At 40.2% G+C, this 20,176-nt stretch overlaps 1 protein-coding gene across 1 annotated transcript in view; it reads right to left on the bottom strand.

Annotated features, from left to right (window-relative positions):
- LOC137186203 (rho guanine nucleotide exchange factor 26-like) overlaps positions 1-20,176 on the bottom strand; it is a 28,670-nt gene that overhangs the window by 2,720 nt on the left and 5,774 nt on the right. Inside the window, exons 5-12 of the mRNA XM_067594936.1 lie at positions 20,078-20,134; positions 19,365-19,525; positions 16,185-16,337; positions 15,857-15,986; positions 15,174-15,248; positions 14,938-15,027; positions 14,342-14,496; positions 7,246-7,455 (exon numbers count right to left, since the gene is read on the bottom strand). Coding sequence (XP_067451037.1) covers positions 7,246-7,455; positions 14,342-14,496; positions 14,938-15,027; positions 15,174-15,248; positions 15,857-15,986; positions 16,185-16,337; positions 19,365-19,525; positions 20,078-20,134 — 1,031 coding nt within the window. The remainder of the gene's footprint in view (positions 1-7,245; positions 7,456-14,341; positions 14,497-14,937; positions 15,028-15,173; positions 15,249-15,856; positions 15,987-16,184; positions 16,338-19,364; positions 19,526-20,077; positions 20,135-20,176) is intronic.

Below are 20,176 nucleotides of genomic sequence, written 5' to 3'. Positions count from 1 at the left end.
TTTTGTGCCACAGGTGTGGAAAATGCTTTGTCACAGTTTTTGTGAACATACACAATCACAGAGGACATTCAGAGATATCAAACTAGACCAATAAAGATAAGGGGCTTGCATGCACAAAATATTTAACAGGCTACTGAGGCAAATGGATAATTTAGTTGCCCGGCAAGTTTTGCCTTCTGCCCCAACCTTTTCTGTCCCCTGTCAATGAGAGAACAGAGGTGTGTTTTCAGTCAGAGAGAACTGAGGGGAACAAGCACAAAGGCTGATTCTCAGGAGGGGACAGACATGCTTTTGCTTTCTTTTACTCTTGTGTGCGTTTCATGAGAAAAAAAAAAACAGTGGGTGGAGTCACACAGGTCAGATTCCACGAAACTCTATCTCTCATTTCACCTGTTCTCAGCTAGGACTGAAGAGAGGTAAGGATTTAGAAAGAGCCAGAGACGGAGAGATAAAGGGGGTTCAGGAAATGAACCAGAGGGGGTTATTGAGGCCCACAGTGACTCAGCACTGGTGGCCCGCATCATGTAGATGGACACAACATGCAAAGACATTCACAGACTGTGAGTGGCATTTGTGCGGAGTCTCTTCACAAGGGCCTCACATGCACTGCAACCGGGCAAGTCCCATGAGTCAGACCTCATTATCATGTCCCTGTTGTACACTTTCTGCTGTGATCCTTTTCAGCACATAAAAGCTGTTAATTACTGTGTCAAGTTATCCATTAACAACCAACGTATGTTATAAAATCACCATAAACAAATATAACCGTTACTTTGAATGAAATCATTAACTTCATCAATTTATACCCACAAGGGAATGTTATGACTGGTATGGAATGACCTTTGGAGTTGAATTTTACAGACCAGTCACTTCTCTTTGGTCCCTTTTGATGTGCTCAACATCACCTGTCATTAATAATGGGTCATAGTTCAGAAAAGAAATAATCACTCACTTGTCAAGTGACATCAGCAATTTTTTTTATTATGGTAATCAGGTAGAATGGTTACCATATTCACCATTTTAGTTTAGCATGTATGCATGCTAACATTTGGCAATTATCACAATTAGACATCCTTAGCGCAGCTTAAAAATGAAGGAAAGAAAATATAACATTCTTGGCAGGCACAATCATATCCATATTAGTCCCTGACAAGGAAGGGCAGAAAGTTTTATGTAGTTCTGCACATTAAGCTTATAATTGCCTATGAATGGAAAAGTATGCAACAAAAAAGGCGTAGAGGTTAGCTGGTGGTGGAGGTAAATATTCATTTTATTTATCGTCTTAGAATATTCATATTTATTCACTGATGTATACAGTACATGTATGCAGCATTTTAATTTTAATTTAATATTTATATAAACTGATTAATTTATGTACAACATACTCAGTAGAATGCAGATCTCCACCAGGTGTGTACAGTCAAGATGCTGGCGATAACAAAGACAGGGATTTTTTTTTTAATTCATCTCGTATCATGCCTAACTTTAGTGGATCATAACATATTGGGTATGGATTTAATCTGCACATGCTCCAGATCAAGATGAGACCAAACTATAGCTGTTACATAAATGTAGTAGAGTAACCAGTACAATATTTACCCCTAAAATATAATGGAGTAGAAGTACAAAGTAGCATAATATGGAAACACTCAAGTAAAGTGCAAATATCCTGAAAACTTAACTTGAGTAAGTTTCTTATTTACATGTCACCACTGTTTATTTTAATTACTTACTTCATACTCTATCACAACATTTTGCATGAAACAGATAAAGTCACTGATCAGTTCGGGGATGCACCCGCAACTGTGACTAGGGCTACAACTAACAATTATTTTCATTATCGATTAATCTGTTGATTATTTTCTTGATTGATCGATTAGTTGCTCTGTTTATAAAATGCCAGAAAATGGTGAAAAATGTCAACAACTGATCCCAAAGCCCAAGGTGATGTCCTCAAATGTCTACTTTTGTCCAGAGCGACAGTCTGCAATCCAAGGATATTCATAGAAGACTAAATAAATCAGAAAATATTCACATTTGAAAAGCTGGAATCAGAGAATTGACTTTTTTTTTCTTTAAGAATGACTCCAAACGATTAATTGATTATCAAAATAGTTGGCGATTAATTTAATAGTTGGAAACTAAACAATTAATCGACTATTTGTTGCAGCTCTAACTGTTACCGCTGATGAATCCAAGCTTTCTGCCCACCTTACAGGCTGAAAGTGTGGTCACTAAGAGACTGGACATCTATGAAAATAAACTTATATACGATAAATGATAATCAAGTGAAGAAATAGACGAATGTAGGAGAAATAATGCTCTCTGATAGGCTACTTATCTGTGTTGAGTGTTTTAAGTTTTGCAATCATCTGAGCTGCTCTGTGGGAAAGGCAGCTGATAGTCGCTGCTCTTAACAGCTGGACACACATGCGCAAATGCAAAACACACCATCATGACAGCTCGCCCTCTTACTCTAAAAACAGCTGAAATACTTTATCGAAACTATGAATGCACAGTCATTCCATTTATCAAGCTCACAAAAACAGGCGACCGCATGTGTTTGAGAAGCACTTAATGGTTATCTGTGGAATGGAAGGCACATACCAAAAGAAGTTCAGGTTAAAAAAAAAAAACAGCCTTCAAACTGCGAGAATGTGTTTACAACGAAGCATGTGAGTACTGCGTATGCACAAACGGCAGGTGCTCACCCCCTTACCCTATAGAGGACTACAAGCCTGTGCAGGATCAGTCTGCCCATGATAGTAAAGCTCTTTCTGCCTTTAACCATTCATCCCGAAGAGCAAGTGAATGCTAAGCATCATAAATCCATTGTCAGAGGTTCTTGTTTCACCTCTGAAAAGAAGAGAGGCCTCGCTGCACTGTAAAACTTCTCTCACACACACAGATAAAGAGCGATGACAGCCTTTTTCTAACCTTCCCTCCTCTGCCAACTTAAAATCATCACCAGATCACTGTTTTTCATCTTTTTCAGTTTCATCCCCTCCTTTCCTCCAAACCGTCTGTTCCCTCCTATCAGTTTGTTTACGCTAAACCGAATCCCTCCCTTGTTTTCACTTAATCACAGGTCAGAGTAGTATTCGGGTACAATTCCTACTCCAGTCAGGGAAACTCCCAGGCAGAGGGAACGATTCCCATCAGCAAGCTTCCCGTTATCTTATAAACAAAAGCAGAACTAGTAAGAGAATAAAAAACAATCAGATAAACGAAAGCAGACAGAGTGAAAAAATGTCAGACGCAATGCCAAAGTGTGCAGCAGAGGTACAGGCTCCCTCCTCCATTTGGGCCAGTTACGTAACCAGTGCTGCTTTGTGTTATAGCTGCATATCTGACTAACAGAACTGTTTTGCTGCAGACTTCTGTAGGCGCTCTGTTCCACTAATAGAGAAGCACTATTCACTGACTCGCTGGACAGGACACAACATCAGGGTCATGGGGAAGACGTGCTGACATGCGCGCGCCAAACAAAAGGATACACAGAAAAGTAAGAAGACAGACACAGAAAAAGAAGAGAGAGACACCAGTCACACAGGCGTCCTTGTGCCAACCCCAATCCAGTTGTCTGTCTGAATTCCTGACTTATCATGTCACTGCTTCGGTCAAAGATCAGTCTACTATAGCTGTTTATTTCTCAGGGCTCAACACAGTGGCACATAGGCACAGGTAAACCACCAGTTTAAAGGGTCAGCAGGTAGAGAACAAATGGAACTGAAAGCAGACACATCCACACTGACCACCATGAGAAAAAGCCCATTTCTACAGTTTCATTTCCACAAAAAAAAAACACAGACCCGCCTTCTGTCAGAATGTGTGGAATTTCACGTTGGAACCCAACTTGAGCTGCTCTTAAATTCAGTGGTATAGTGGACAATATAGGCAAGTGTGTGCAATACATCCAGTTTTTTTTTTCTGGTAGAGTATATTATTCACCACCACTGACGCACATGCTGCTCCTGTACTTATTTACAGGGAAATCATGTACGAAGTAGGCATGCATCTTCGCTTTCTGAGGTTTGACGGCAAAAAGAAATCAGCTGACTACCCTTTTCTATCCCGCGTCCATTCCCACACTGTATGAGTATCTTCATACGAAGTGTGTAACATATCATCTTGTTTCATGAAATTCTAACTTAACAATATGTCAGAAAACAACACATGGTAATCATAGTAAACACATTTCTTAGTTACTACACCACTACTAATCATTCAACTCTGATAAAATGATTGGTTAATTAACTGATTAGTTCCTCAACAGAAAATGAATCAGTAATTGTGATCGATTAAATGTTTAAGTCATTTATCGAGTGAAAAAGTCAAACATTTGCTGATTCCAGCTTCATAAATGTGAGGATTTACTTTCTCTGTTTTCTATCTTTGTAAGAATCTCAAATATCTCTGGAAAACTGATGGGCATTTCTCACAATTTTCTGGCTTTTTTTTTTTTTTACTAAACAATTAATTGATTAATGGAAAAAAATAATCAACAGATTGATAGATAATGAAAACAATACTAATGGACTGTTCCATCAAAAGAAGCAATCTGAAGACAGCACTCGGGGTTCTGGGATTTTAGATCAAAATTAAGTAATCAAATATAATCAGTAGCTTAATTAATAATGAAAACCATTACTTGCAGCTTACTTTCCACCCTTTTAGCAATTTCTGAGAAAGCCTCAATACTTCTTATTTGTCCGCTCTACTTCAGTTAACTTTTATAGAGGGCCAAACTAGGCTGGCTAATGTATCACCAGTTCCATGTCTCATGTTGGTTTTGATCACTAAATTGGGATGAATGGACGGAGGAAGAGGAAGTTATTCTCTGGTCATTGAAAACAAAGAGCAGACACTGGCTGCCATCTAAAAGATGAGACGCGGCATTATGAAGAAGGGTCCGGGAGAGTGAAGTAATAGGTGGAGGGGGAGGGATAGTCGTGGGAAACAGCCGGATTAACAATGGGCCGCTGCTAGGCAACTGCTCAAACAATGCCTAGCAACTACTGTAACAATGGACAGTTGCCAGAGTGTCCTCTCCTCAGCTCATTCAGTACTACAGTGAGTGGAGCACTACACACACACACACACACACACACACACATCATTACATCTCAGCCGAGGGCCCCAAACCCAAGCTATCAAAGGAGGGAGTCTAGGGGCTTTCCAGAACAACACACACACACACTAGACAGAAGGGGCGGTTAGAAGAGACTCCCTCATGTATACATGGACAAAACTAAAGGCTCAGCAGGCAGTACTTTGAAGTCATGTCACTCTGAACACCTCCTACACAGGCCCAGTGCAGTCACACTTAACACTATTACCTCAGTCACTTTGTCAATAGCTAAACCAATGTCAGTAGTCTTATTACTTTAGCTATCAAAAAACTATTATTTTTTTTTGATAGCTATGGGGCAAACCCACACAATTGTGAATAAAAGATGTACAGCAAGTGAGTGTTTACCAAACTGGGAGCCAGGACCCCCAACAAGGGTCAAAGCATGAATCTAAGGACTGACTTTTCTCTCATCTTTGCTTTTTTCTCGTGAAATTCTATATGGTTTTTCATATTCAGGCCTCTAAAAGATATTCACAGTTTGAGATGAAAAAAAATGATGCTTCAACTATTGTTTGCAACTTATAGACATGCAACCTTTTATGTGGGGCTAAAAATGGATCATATAGGCTAGAAAGGTAAGGGTATCTTGTCTGGATTTGAAGTTTGAAACCTGCATCAGTTTTTTAAGTTACCACATTAAGGTGTTTCATTTCATTAAAAGGCTACTGATGCTACTCGTCACTGATATATTTCTGTTCCTGTTCAGCGGTTATGTGGTTTACTTTGTTCTGCTTTGAAAATAACTATTATTCTTTAAAAAAGTACCTAAGGTTAACACGTTTAATTATCATTGACTGACTCCCCTGTATTAAGAATTTACATTGTAAAGCTCTAATAATTTTTGAAGTAAAATGAAAGCTGAAACTCTTCGGGATTAAATCATTACACCCCTAGTGATGTGTGGCAAAATAACAGTATGTACTTAAGAATCATTGGGCTTTTCCTAGGAAGACTAGAAAAAAGATAGAAAGGACTTAAGAGCCATTTATACTCAGTGTTTTGTACAGTGAAGTTGAAAACCGCAGCTTCTGTAATGAGAATGCAAAGGGAGGATCTAAAACTACAGAGGAATGAGGAGGAACAGGCTCTCTGCATATGAAAATACTCCATAACAAAGCCTTGAACCACAGCAAATAATTACAGTGAAAGCAGTGTGTACATATTTGTGTATGTGTGTGCACAAGTTCATTAACAATTGCTAACCAGAACAAATAAACCCTCTATGCAGCCCAATATATGACAGGTCCTCTTTGTTTGTGTGGGTTATATAATCTATCTAAACAACACAGCTTTTCAGTCTATTTACCGTACAACGAGAGATTGGATTGGAGGTTTGGTTTGAGCTTTACCAACATAGCCAAAGGCATGAATCAGGATCAAGAAACTTCAAAACATCTGACTCTATTTATAGGTCTGATGTGTGAGTAATCATTTACGCTGCACATGCATCATATTATATTTACAACCAGTTTGACTTCAAACAAAGGAAGTTGCTTTCCTCAGAATAGATCACTGGGTTGGAAGACGCTCAGTCAACAAAACAATCATCTCTGGAACAGTCAGTCTGCATTACAGTAAGACTGCAGACGCAATGACTGTACAACGGACTAATAAACTGCATTTCCTAGGTGACATTAAAAACAAGCGGTGAGACTAAGGCCATTCTTTGAGAATAGATGTAACAACATATCCCTGTGACCTGTAATGAGACAAAGAAATAAGAGCTAAGGAAAGTGGGGTAAAGGGATTTTCTTACTTCATGTTAGAAAGCATATTAGAGCACATACAGGGAAGATAAGGGAGTAGGAATCTGTTTCAGGGAACAGAGAGAGACCTGAGCTATTTCTTACAGAGACAAGCAATCATACAGAAATACTGAGACTCACTCTGCTGTCTTCTATTAGACTAGAAAGGACATTGCTGGACTGGAAACATATGTTATGAGTGCCCTAGCCTATAAATATGTATGTAAAAAGATAAAGGTTGTGTAGGAGGAAGAAATGATTAACCTGATACTTCACAGCAGATCTCATAAATCTGTAACTATAATGTAAGTGAAACATAAAAAGTACCTATAGGAGGGACAAAAGGTTACAGAATAAAGTACTCACAGCAACTCTGTCCCCAGGATCATGGTCACCTTTTCACCAGAGTGGTTGCTACGGAAACGCAGTCGGAAGAGATGGTTGGCGCCGGCCTGCCGTGAGCTCAGCATGCTGGTGGTGCTTCTGACCGGTGACAGGTTGAGATCCTCGGGCTGGCAGGAACCCACCCAGATCTGGTCCCTGAGAGCGTAGTCTATCACAGAGTAACTCTCCTCACTGAAAGACACACAGGGAGAGAAAACTTTCATGAAAATTCACCTCATGTGTTTAAGATGGCATCACTGCTCATAATTAATGGCCTTCGACCAATTCAAATCAAGTCAGATTTATTATGACGGACATTTTTGGTGATGGAGGCCCTGATGTGAGACAAGTGAATCTTTGTTGTGGTTTAATTAGGGAAGAAAAAATATTTTCACATCCTAAGGTGACATTAACTGCAAGAGTATTCAGATACATATTGAGAGAAAATAACAGTTCTCCTATTGCAATACATGCATACAGAGCTGTATAGCTACATACAGACTGAATGTTATCTCTACACAAACACTCATACTGTCGCTTCAGTGGAAAACTGAATGTGGCAGTCAAATGAACAAAAACACTGCTCCTCGAACTGTACCACCAGCCAACACAGATGGAAAAAAAAACAAACTAGACTATGACTTTTAGCATTGTAATTTCAAGTATAAATATTCTGTAAGTCTGGTCCAAATATTAGGCAGGTTGTTATTCAGACATAAAATAACTGTGGATTCAAATTCAGAAACCTTTGTCCAAACAGTTTTACAAACAGAATGATTTAATCAAAGGTTTACCCATTTTTAAGCACTGTAATGGTTTATTTGTGGTTGTAATAGTTATGGTTTGTAGAAAGCCCCAATCAACAACTGGTGTAATGCATCCATCCAACCCAACTACAGTCTGCATTCCTGTTACTGCGCTAACATGGACATGGCACACCACTAAACAACTGGGGCTTTAATAAAAATATACTATGTTGTTGTTTGCATAGTATTATATTCAATCAAAATGTTTATATGATGATTAAAATGTTTAAAGAAACTCATATCTGCCATGACAACATTAATTATTGGTCATGTGTCTCAGGATTTTTTTTCTTATTGCTAATTAATTCAGAACAAATCCTCAAATATTTATTTGGAAAATTTGCCAAAGTTGAAACTGAATATGAAATACATATGCTTGTTATTTTGTACACACTACACCATCCATCCATCCACTCACTCACAAATTTAAAGTTACTGTTTTCAGGAGAGCTCTAGTTTCTTGGTCCCTCAGCACTTAAACCCCTGAGAGGCTAAAGATCATGTGCTTAATCAAATTCACCTGAATTAATAAATCAGCTGTCACATTATGTCTCAGACTCTGTGCCAGTCAAAAGTCAAAAACATTAAGCTGTCTACATAGCCTTATGCTAAATCACATGCTGCCACCTGGTTTCTTTAGTACATGCCTACATTTCCCATGAGTACCTTTACCTGAGCATGACCCCATCCATGCCTAACAGTACACACAGTTAGTTAGAAACATCTGGAGCCAATTGTGAAACATGGGACTTTTAATGCAGCATAAACTAGGAGAAAAGGAATGTGTGTGTGTTTTCATAGTGCTCCGAAGAACAGAAGCTTAAGTCCTGCCCACATGTGTTTTATCAGCCTGAAACTGAAACAGCAGCCAAGCTGAGAAGCTACTGGAACTAGCTTCTTGTAAGCCAACATGTCCATTAGAATACGCATACATGCTGTACACACACACACAAGCAGGGACAAAGGTAGCACTTAAACAAACAAGAGAGAACAGTGTAACTGTCCATGTCTTACTGTCTCTTCCTTTCACTCACACACACAGACTCTGGACTTTGGGGTCATGACTAGTTGAAGAATCCAGTCACGGTTGGGAGGTTCTCAACAAGGTTCAACTGTTACCCATCAGCCACCTATTGTCCACCAATCAATCAAGTTAAGCCTATTGGCCACAACCAATTAGACTTGATGGAGGAGACAGAAAGTACAGATAAAGGCTGAGGGAGTTGAGAGGAAAGAAAGAGCAGACTGAAACAAATAGAAAATGCAAGAAAGAGAAACGGTATGTGCTAAAGCTGCATCCAATTGTAACCACAAACTGCTCTCTGCATCAAATATGAAGGTGGAGCCAGGAACCGGTTAGTTTAGCTTAGCCTAAAATGTGGAAACGGGTGCAAACAACTAGACAGGCTCTAGTGTCCCCCTTTAAAACCACAAAGTGTCATTTTTGTACTATGGTTTTTGTACAACTGAAATGGAGAGATATACCTTGGGACAGAGCCAGGCTAGCCGTTTCACCCTGTTTTCAGTCTTCATGCTAAGCTACAAGCTAACCATCTGCTGACTCCAGCTTCATATTGAACGCACCAGCATGGTATAGATCTTCTCATCTAATTCTCGACAAAAAAGTGTATTTCCACAAATGTCGAACTACTCCTTTAACTTATTTTCAATCAGCTTTACTAAACTATAGATTTATCACAGTTCCTGAGCAAAGCTTACATGGGAGTTAAAGTCTTGAAGTCTATTTGTACCACAAGAATGCTTGCCGAATTTTGTTCCTGACAGCCCTACAGGTAAAATGCCTGGAATGCCATTTACATGACACTGGGGAATGAGATGGGATGGGTGTGGAATCTGCATGCTTGTGGGGTGAGTTCTTGCATATATAAGTGGATGAGTATACAGTGTTGGATTATTATTAAATAGAGGAGTGAAAGTAGGAAATAGCTGGTATGTCCTATGTCAAAATATGGGAGACAGCCATTAAAAACTGAAATAATAGCTGAAAGAAACCCCATCTAGTGAGGCCTGATCACCAGCGTCTTACACTGAAACAAACACACAAACTGTCTGGAATGAAAATAACACCGCTGTTAGAGATAGCACAGGCATCTACCACACGTCATCACATCTGTGCCAGCTGCCATCCAACCAGTGTACAACCAGTTCTACAGCACGCAGGCAGAACTAACACAAATCATCAGATTAGAAGATACCGAGATAGGACTCCAAGTCAAGCATGGAGTCAAGACATGCGCACACACAGGGTTAGAGAAAAATGTCCTGGTGCAAAGTGTTGAGACTGTGGCATAGTCAAACAAACAGAGGGAGGAAAAAAAGTGTTAGAATTATAGACTTGCACGCATACACAATGACTGACAAAAAACCCGCTGAGATATGACTACCAAAAAGAAAAGGGAAAGCACAGGGAGAAAAAAACAAAGAGAGAAGACAGAGATGAAAACCTCAACAATACTGAATGTTTAGATGATGCCCAGCATCACACAGGAAAAAGAGGGAGGGGGGGTGGGGGGGTGAAGATGAGAGAGGAGCCAGCTGGTGTGGACTGTGGAGTGTTATGTAAGTGTTCCTGTGAACCAGAGTGCAGCAGCTCAACACTTTCCCACTGCGTGACAATAGCACAGTCTGACATGGGTTTAGTTTCCAATAACCAGCTCCATTTTGGATCTAGTTCAAAGTTAACAAAATAAGCAAATTTGTTATCCTCAGGGTCTAACAAATCTCTTATTGAATAATTTATCTTCTCTCCTCTTTATAATTAGCAAAGGGCAATGTACTGACAAAAACTGAGGTTTAGACCTTTGAATGTCAAACTTTTTATTATTTTCCATGTCAATTAATCTGATGATTTTTTTCTTGAATACTTGATTAGTTACCCAGTCTATTAAATGTCCAAGGGGACATCTTCAAATGTCTTGTTTTGTCTGACCAACAGTCCAAATCCAAAGATATTCAATTTACCAACAGCAAATATTCATATTTGAGAAGCTGAGACCAGTGAATGTTTGGCATTTTTGCTTAAAAATGACTTAAATGATTATCAAAATAGTTGCCGTTTAATTTTCTGTCAATCGACTGATTTACAATTAATTGACTAAATGTTTAAGCTCTGAATTAAACAACTCCAAATCAGAAAAAGTTGGGACAATATGTTAAATTAAAATTAAAACTGAAAACAGTGATTTGTAAATCATCTTTGACCTGTATTACATTGAAAACAATACAACAGCACATTATTTGATGTTTTACCTCATCAATTTGATTGTTTTTTCAAAATTAACACTTATTTCAATTTTGATTCTTGCAACATATTTCAAAAAAAGTTCACACTTTGTAACGTTGCTAATCCTTTTCACAACACTTGAAAGACATTAAGGGACTGAAGACACTAAATACTGAAGCATTTCAGGTGTAATTTTGTCCCATTCTTCCTGCAAGTCTTAAGGTGTGCAATGGTATAAGATCTTCGTTGTCACATTTTGCGTTTCAAAATGTGCCACACATTCTCTATTGGGGAGAGTTCCCGACTGCAGGCAGGCCAGTCCAGCACCCGCACCCACTTCTTCTGCAACCATGCCTTTGTAATGTGCAGAATGTGGTTCTGCATTGTCTTGTTGAAATATGCATGGGTGTCCCTGGAAAAGATGTCGTCTTGAAGGCTCCAAAGTCTCTATGTACTTCCAGCATTAATGGTGCCATCACAGAAGTGTAAGTTACCTTTGCCAAGGGCACTGACTCAACCCCATACCATGACAGACCCTGGCTTTTGGACTTGTTGCTGGTAATAGTCTGGATGTGGATGGTCCTTTTCTTCTTCGGTACAGAGCACATGGCGTCCATTTCTTCCAAAAAAGTTCTGAAACACTGATTCGTCTGACCACAATACACGTTTCCACCGTGTGATGGTCCATCTCAGATGCCTCTGAGCCCAGAGAAGTCAATGGACACGGTTAACATAAGGCTTCCTTTTGGCAAAGTAAAGTTTTAACTGGCATTTGTGGATGTAACTACATATTGTAGTGATTGATAAAGGTTTGCCAAAGTAATCCTGAGCCCATGTGGTTATATTGTTTATAGATGAATGACAGTTCTTGATGCAGTGCCATCTGAGGGATCGGAGATCATGGTTATTCAGCTTAGGCTTGTGTCCTTGCCCTTTACGCACTGAAATTCCTCCAGATTTCCTTGAATCTTTTAATTATGTTATACACCATAGAAGTTGAAATATCCAAATTCATTCCTACCTTTCTTTGAGGAACATTGTTTTTAAACATTTCAATAATTTTCTCAAGCATATGTTGGCAAACTGGTGATCCTCAGCCCATCTTTGCTCCTAAAAGGACTAGGCCTTTCCTGGATGCTGCTTTTGTACCAAATCATGATTACAATCACCGGTTGACATCACCTGTTTCAAATCCCATAGTTATTTAATTATTTTACCCCATTACTAGCCCCAAACTACCCCCATCCCAATTTTTTTTGGAATGTGTTACAGGCCTGAATGGCAGGAATGGATTTACACATGAAATGAAGTTGACCAGACAAAACATGGAATATTTTGTGTTCATACTGTCTGCAATGAAAAACAAGTCAAAGTAAATTTAGAAATCACTGCTTTCTTTTTTTATTTGTATTTTCCATACAATCCCAACTTTTTCTGAGTTGGATTGTAAAAAATTCAGATTAGATGCACAGATACAATACTAGATTCAGATTCAATGAAATGCTATTGAACCCCAACCACAGACAGCCTACTAACCTTGTAGGATCCACAATAGCACAAGCTATCACACATTTGTGAAATATAGGCCTATAAAACAGAAAATATTCTAAGGTCATAGGTATGTTTTTTCCTCCTCTGCGTAAGTGCTGTTGCTTTGACCTTTTCACCCCTTCCTTCTGGTTTTGAATGTATTCCTTGACGTTAATGAAAAATGAGACAAAAAGAAACTGAAGGGATTCAGACCCACAAGATTATTGCATTTGGCAACAAAGCGTGGTGATTGTACGCCATCTCCCCCACACTATCCCAGTCATAATGACAAGGGTAAGAGCTATTATACCATTATGTCTAGGAGGTTGGTGACCTGGCGGTGCCTGGCTAGCCCTGTGTACCCCTGGTGTGTTTTTGTTTTGATTACTGCAGATGGAGTGCAGTAGAGTAGCGTGCCACAGCAGGGCTCCAGCACTCCCCGCAGTACAAACCAATATTATAACAGCTTCTCTCATTCAAACACACGCATGGATACACACTCTGATTCCGTAGAACTCCCTTTCCCAAATCACTCTTCCAAACACAGGCCTGACACCACACACTGCTGGAGTCTGCTGTCCCGGATCAGATTCCCAGAAAAATATCGTATGGAATGTTTCTTTTCTTTCTTTTTTTTCATGATTCTTAGGAATTCTGAGTCTGCGAGTCACGGGACAATCAGTTCCAGACAGAGTGGGAGATGAACGGGAAGAGATTTTTTTGGAAAAAATAGACACAGTTGTATGTGCACATTCACACTAAACACACATAAATGAAAACCACATCATTTCAAGGAAGTCCTCTTTATGGCTTGCTTCATGCTGTTGCCTAAAACTAGAGGAAACAGGGGAGGGTGAAGGGGGGCGGGGGTGCAAAGGCGACCCACTGACAGGGTTGACAATGAGCGGTTCTGCTAGCTTTCGATGATTCATGGCACTGGGACATGTTGAAACCTTGACAACATTCAGAAAAACAGGATCAGATTCATAATGCCAAGTCGCAGCAGGTTCAGGTAACTGCACCTGTTCAGCTTAATAAACACACCCAGAGGGTGGGGCAGGGTGGAAGCTGAGGGAGGGCATTGTGGGAGATCAGTCTGATTACACAGTGTATCTGCGGGTGCTGGTCCCTCTCAGCTTTCTAAAATCTTATCAGCCCTGCTGATAATGACCTCACACGGTTACTGTGAGCCTTGTTTCTATTGATTTCATTTCTAATATTTCAATTGTTTTTCAACTGAACAGGCTCATATCCCAAGACAAGTTCAAATAGAGAAGATGATATCACACACCCTATTCTTAGGATCTTGACCTTTGCGGTTCATACACTCACATACATTGAAAACTAAGGGCTCATGGTTGCACTTTAACCCTCAACATGTCAGAACAGGTGAGTTATGTTCAAAGCCTGCACCCCAAGGCCACACTCACATCAGCTAAATCAAAACAGAGTCTGCCTGCACTGTCCGACAGTTTGCTGAAATTTTGGATAGGCTTACCTCTTCTTTCTAGTGACAATGAGGACGTCGTTGAAGAGGAAGAAATAGACCTGTTGCCGTGACGTCCGCTTGAGGAAGATACTGTTGTCCTCCACAAAGGCTTTCAGCTCCCCTCTCTTCACCATCCACCTGGATGATGAGACCAGGGGGAAAGGCTGGAGGGACACAAAAAGAAAGAAAACATTGATTAAAGTAAAGCATTTTGAAATGTCTGTAATGTTGGTGCTGTCAGGAAATGCTAAATCACAATTGTGTGTGTGTGTGCGCATGTGTGAACAGCTGGCTATGCAGACAAGAGAATATGTTTGGAAGACATCTGTTAATCCCAAATGTACCAACAGCTATTTCCCACACTAAGAAACACTTAAGCCTGCCAAGCTTTGTGTGCATTATGTGTACAGATACTCGGTGGTGTGTACACTATGTTGTATTACAGCATCTGCATGTGTGAACATGTCATTGCATGACTGCATTAGGTCATGCTTTACATGGTTGTTAGTTACATGTTCAGTTTTTAACCAGATGTATGTTTTATTAAAAACATATAACCAGAACGCAAGTGTGTATCACTTTGATGTATTTCATGTCATCCATACCTTGATCTTGAAGTCCAGCTGAGAGTTGATGGTGTACATCATCTCTGTTCTCTCCATTGTGCGAGCTCCTTCATTACACTTTCTTACCACCTGCTCAAACACACACATACACACACAGATACTGTCAGTGATTGATTCGCTCAAATTTAACAAGGACAAGAGAGGCAAGAAATCAGCTGTTTTTGGCCCAAATACCTCACCAACATATGACATTGTAACTCCGTAAATCCACTGACCTTGCTGACTGCTTGTAAAGCCTTCTTACATTCTTCATATTGTGCAGAGTCTTTCGGTGTCTTCTGACAAATTGTCTGCAAAAGACGGGGTCAGGGCACAAATCAGTCACACTGATTTATATCTTAAAAAAAAAACAACCCACTTAAAATGTATTAATGCACAAAGACCCACAACAATTCATTGCACCGATGCAGGCGTCAATTCAAACTACACTACACTCTAGAAAAGCCTAATACAATATTTATGCCTAAAAGGAAGCTGTGGGAAGAAATGAATTGAAACCAAACTTTCTCAGGATCCAAAAGCCTCCAAGTGTACAAGCATAAACCCCAGAGTCCCTTGAGAGACACGGAAGATGGGAGAGAGAGGGGGATGAAAGTAGAGCAAGAGAGAGGAAGAGAGGGAGGCACAGTGGGGACAGAATAATGTGGTGCCAAAAGAAGCATGAAACTAAAGGAGAAAAACCATTAAAAAGGAAGAAAGAGAAGTTAAATCAGTTAAGAAAATGAAGGAATGATGTAAGGTCACACCAACATCTCTGAGGTTAGTAAGCTGAAAGGCAGAAAGAGAACACGCCCTGTGTATAGTTAGTTAGGCCAGTATGAATAAACAAACTATTGTGCAAGAGTCAAAGTCTTGTTATTCTAAAACTCATGCTACTGTATGACTTAAATGCGCTCACATCCATAAGCAGGGGCAGGCGAGTGATCCTCTGCATAGGCAGGATGAGGAAGGAGATCATGGGGAGGTTCCTGCAGTCTGGGTGGCCCTCTATTCTGGTCAGCACCTCCTTGAATGCTGGATTCTTGGACCTGCAAGGCGAGAAGAGAGAGGGGGCATGGGCAATTGGAGAGAGGAGTAACTTGATGATACACAGAAAGAAAGAAGAAAAAATGAGCGGGAGGAAGAGCAAACTCCCTTGTTCAAAGTGTCAGAACAGTCATGTTGGATCAAATCCAGAAAAGATATGATAAGAACATCTGTTTGTGCGTGTTTGAGAAGTCACTCACACAAGCCTCTGCAGGGTTCTCTGCTGGTACACCTCATTGGAGCAGTATGTGACATAAGGATCAAAGTTGGACTGCGCATGCTTGCAAAAGATGTCGCTGATGTCGTCGATCACAATGTTCTGTTGGTGTTTTTCCTCCAGTTCCTTAAAAAACCTAAACACAGGAGTGGCAGTAAATGAATAAGGGTTAGCATGTCAAGCGATTCATGCCATTCATGGCAATAGCTTTAGTCAGACACATCAAATCATGAGTCAACCCATACTGGGGAGAATATAGGATACAATGACATATACCGAGTCAGCAGGGAAGGAAGCGCTGCCAACACCTTTCTTCTAAAGCCGCTGTAAGATCACAAAAGAGGAATTCCACGCCTCTTAAAATAGACATAGCCTACCATTAACCATAACACAGAGGGTTTTCCTCTTCCTGAGCACCACCAGATGGCTGGGTTAACGGCACGCCACATGGCCAACTTCAAGCGAGTAAGTGTTTTTGCGTGTGTGATCCAAGGTGACAAACAGGAAGGTGTCGCACAGACACAGGACGCTGACCTTGACCGATTGGATGGAGTTTGAGCTGATCTGCAAAAGCACCTCCAGTACCCCCAAAACCACCCCACCCCGCCCTACACTGCACACACACACACTGTGCTGTGACTATCTATGGGAAACAATGCTTTTTGTGTCCATACCTGACCCAGTGATCTCTGAACTGTAACCCTCCTAGTGAGGACATGAGCGCGCAGGATAACAGAAAACACACACACACATGTTGCCCTGTCCTCTGGTCTATATCCTAATTCGGGGCTTTAACAGGTCAAGGATGCTCAAGTACAGGCTGTGCTCCCTCCTGGGGGAAAACTCGCTGACCCCGATAACAGCATGCTATCATGGGAGGAGGTCGAGGAAGAGGAGTTAAATCAGGGGTGACAGGGTTGTAAAAAACAAAATGCATGCTCCTTCAGGGATATGCACTCTGTGTTGCAGTATACCTCTCAATTACAGTGTGTTGTTGCAGTTATACTGTATGTTATGGTAGTAAATGAGGTATGTCATATCCTGAGGCTGCTAGTGAAATACAATCAGTAACATACCTGCATGTGAAATACTCAGCAGACCTCCCACTCACTATCAAACACAGGAGCCTGCAGGTGTAGTGATATTTCTGCTATTTTCCTTAAGAGGGTAAACTCAAAGCTTGACTATCTGTTTCAAGTAAAACATCTTGTTTAACCAGAGCTACAGGCCATTTTATATATCCTACGATCTGCTTTCCCTACATCTCTCTGTCGTCCACTCTCCTCCCTGGAGCTATGCGGGGCTAAGTATTTAGGTGGAGAGGGGAAAGTATTGTATTAATGTATGTGGCCTGTGAATAGGAATGAGTAGAAAGAGGGGCTACAGCATGTCTGAACACAGGGAGGAATTTACACATAGCCACATTCAAGCAAAGTGGAAATAAGCCGTGAAATGAATGTGTAGACACAATCTACAATTTGTCAATCCACATCTAGCTAATAAGCTACGAAAATGAGGAGTAAAATTTCCCTCCTGTTAATGGAGTTAAGTCATATATATGTCACATCACATACTGTATACAAGGGGTGAAATCAAGGGGGGTCAACAACGGGGCTGCCATCCTGACATGGAATCCTTGAGCAAATGTCATGAACAGTTGCACAAGGGAAGCTGTGAAAGCTCTGCATGTATGCACACATACACACACACACATCTTCTCTGGGACAGCAATGATAAAATGAAATCTCAGTAAATGGTCTTAAAAATTCTTTTCATTCTTACATTTTTTAGCCCTGTGTAAACTTAAACCCTTGGCAACAGAAAGACAAAGGCTAGTTTAACCTCATTTCATGCTTAGATTTATTGAACTTCGAGTTTCCAGCACACCCCTTGATTAAGGGGCCACATTTTAAAATAAGAGAGCAGGGTTAATATATTCAGACCACTCACTGGATTCAACTTGGCTACACTGCTGCACCTCACAATTATCTATTGTATATCAAAATGTTACTCTGTCTTGGTTGTAATATCAACTCTGTTTTTCTTTCAGAATAACCCCAAAAAATTGGTAACAACTTGTTGGCAGAGTAGGTTCAGCCAAACTGGAGCTATGGGAGGGTGAAAGTGTGAAAAGAATGTGAACTTTGGACTAACTGTGGAGTCTTATAGAAGCGACAATTTCACAGAAGGACATGAGACTGAAAGCCACAGTAAACAGTGATTTCAGAGCAGGACCTGAGGCCATTATCATAATGAAAACTGACCTTTAAGAAGAACCTGAGAATATTCTCAATTACATCATAGTTGCACCAGAGGCCATTATCATAATGAATAGTAATATCATTAAACAAAAAACATGATATAATAGTTAAACCAGAGAAAGAGCATACTAAGGTCAGAAATTTCTCCTGTCAATTATTTGTAGAAATAATGGAGCCTGGTCCAACACAGTAATCACTGAGGCAGCACAGTTTCAACCAGTCTCAACTGGCAAGGCCTTTAATGCATGCATCAGAGTTTCCATCAGTTGAAATGATTCTTAGAAGTTCATAGTTACCTGGTCATGAATGTCATTAAACAGTCCACATGCATACACAATAAATCATGATGGACACAAAAACTCGGAGGGGTCATAGAGACAATCACATTTACGTCAAGACACTTATAAAAAACAAACAATACAGACACATCCAGCCTGCCGTTGAGTTCTCTCAGGCAGTGAGGAATGTTCACGTTGACAATGCAACTGTAATCAGGCTAAATTGTTCTTTTGTTCTTTCATTGCCCATCGCTTCTTCCCAGGTTCTGTTTTCTGTCAATTGACACGTGACCACACATACAACCAGAAAACAGCTGCCTTCCCGCAATCCAAACAACTCTGACTGAGGGTAGAACGTCAGGCTGAAAGAATGAGTAAAGGCTGTTTACAGATACACCTCACATGGAAGGAGTGCGGTCTACCAACTGTTAAGTGCAGTTAAGTGAGGAATTATCCACCTCATTAGCTAAAACCAAATACCACAAACACTGACACATTATTGGGGAACATGTAGGCCAAGTCTCAAAATACCAACCAGCATGCAAAAGCAAGCTCTTTTTACCATTCTGCTAACACCAAAAAAAGTCCTATAAACAAACTATAATACCATAATGTCACACTTACTTTTTGCTAGCCTCACAGACATCAGTGATGTTTGAGAAAAGGTGGTGGTGTTCAGTCTTGGTCATAGCCTCGCTGAGCTCTGCCGAGTTCTTGAACATGCGAATCAGGATCTCCAGACTGTGGAGGTAGGAGTGCTCTGAAGAAATCACCTCAAATATGGCCTAATGAAGGGCGAGAGAGAGAGAGAGAGACAGGAGAAAAGAAGAGAGTGAAGATGTAGGGGATAGAAATGAGGGGATTCTTCATGTTTGTGTTTTGTTTACAATCTACAATTCACTCAGTCAATTTGTGACTTTGTGTTATTAAGTTACCCCACTGGGTTCTGACTCACTCTCTGCTGCCTGTTCTCTACTATTTTTGGAACGCTATTAAATAATACAATACAGAAAGTTACATAAACCTGTCAATCAATTTAGAGATTCTCGTCATCAGTCTCTTCATTCTTAATATGACGCAGGTGAATAATTGTGCTTCTCCTCCCCTTTACGGTGCATTTACTTTTAAGATAAAATCGACTGTAAAGCATGTTTCCTGCTGTACTCCTTTAATGGGTTTTTTATTGGTCTAGTGGAGTTTACAGAAACCAAATGGACAGCTATACTCCCCCAAAGCTTGGTAACTCTTAACATAGCATCTATGTGTCCCAAAATTTGATTATACTCATGAGGGCCAAACCGCTGTGAACCAAATTAAGCGTAACATATAATTCATACCTCCTGTCTTTTGCGTTCTTCCTGACTCATCCGGTTAGACAGGCCACTTTTCTTTACCTAAACAGAAAAAAAAACAATTTGTTAAAAAAAAGTTTGAAA

Source organism: Thunnus thynnus, chromosome 7 (genome assembly GCF_963924715.1).
Source record: "Thunnus thynnus chromosome 7, fThuThy2.1, whole genome shotgun sequence".
NCBI classification, from domain to species: Eukaryota; Metazoa; Chordata; class Actinopteri; order Scombriformes; family Scombridae; genus Thunnus; species Thunnus thynnus.
The sequence above is the reverse complement of the archived record's forward strand: the minus strand, read 5'-3'. Positions and strand labels throughout refer to the sequence as shown.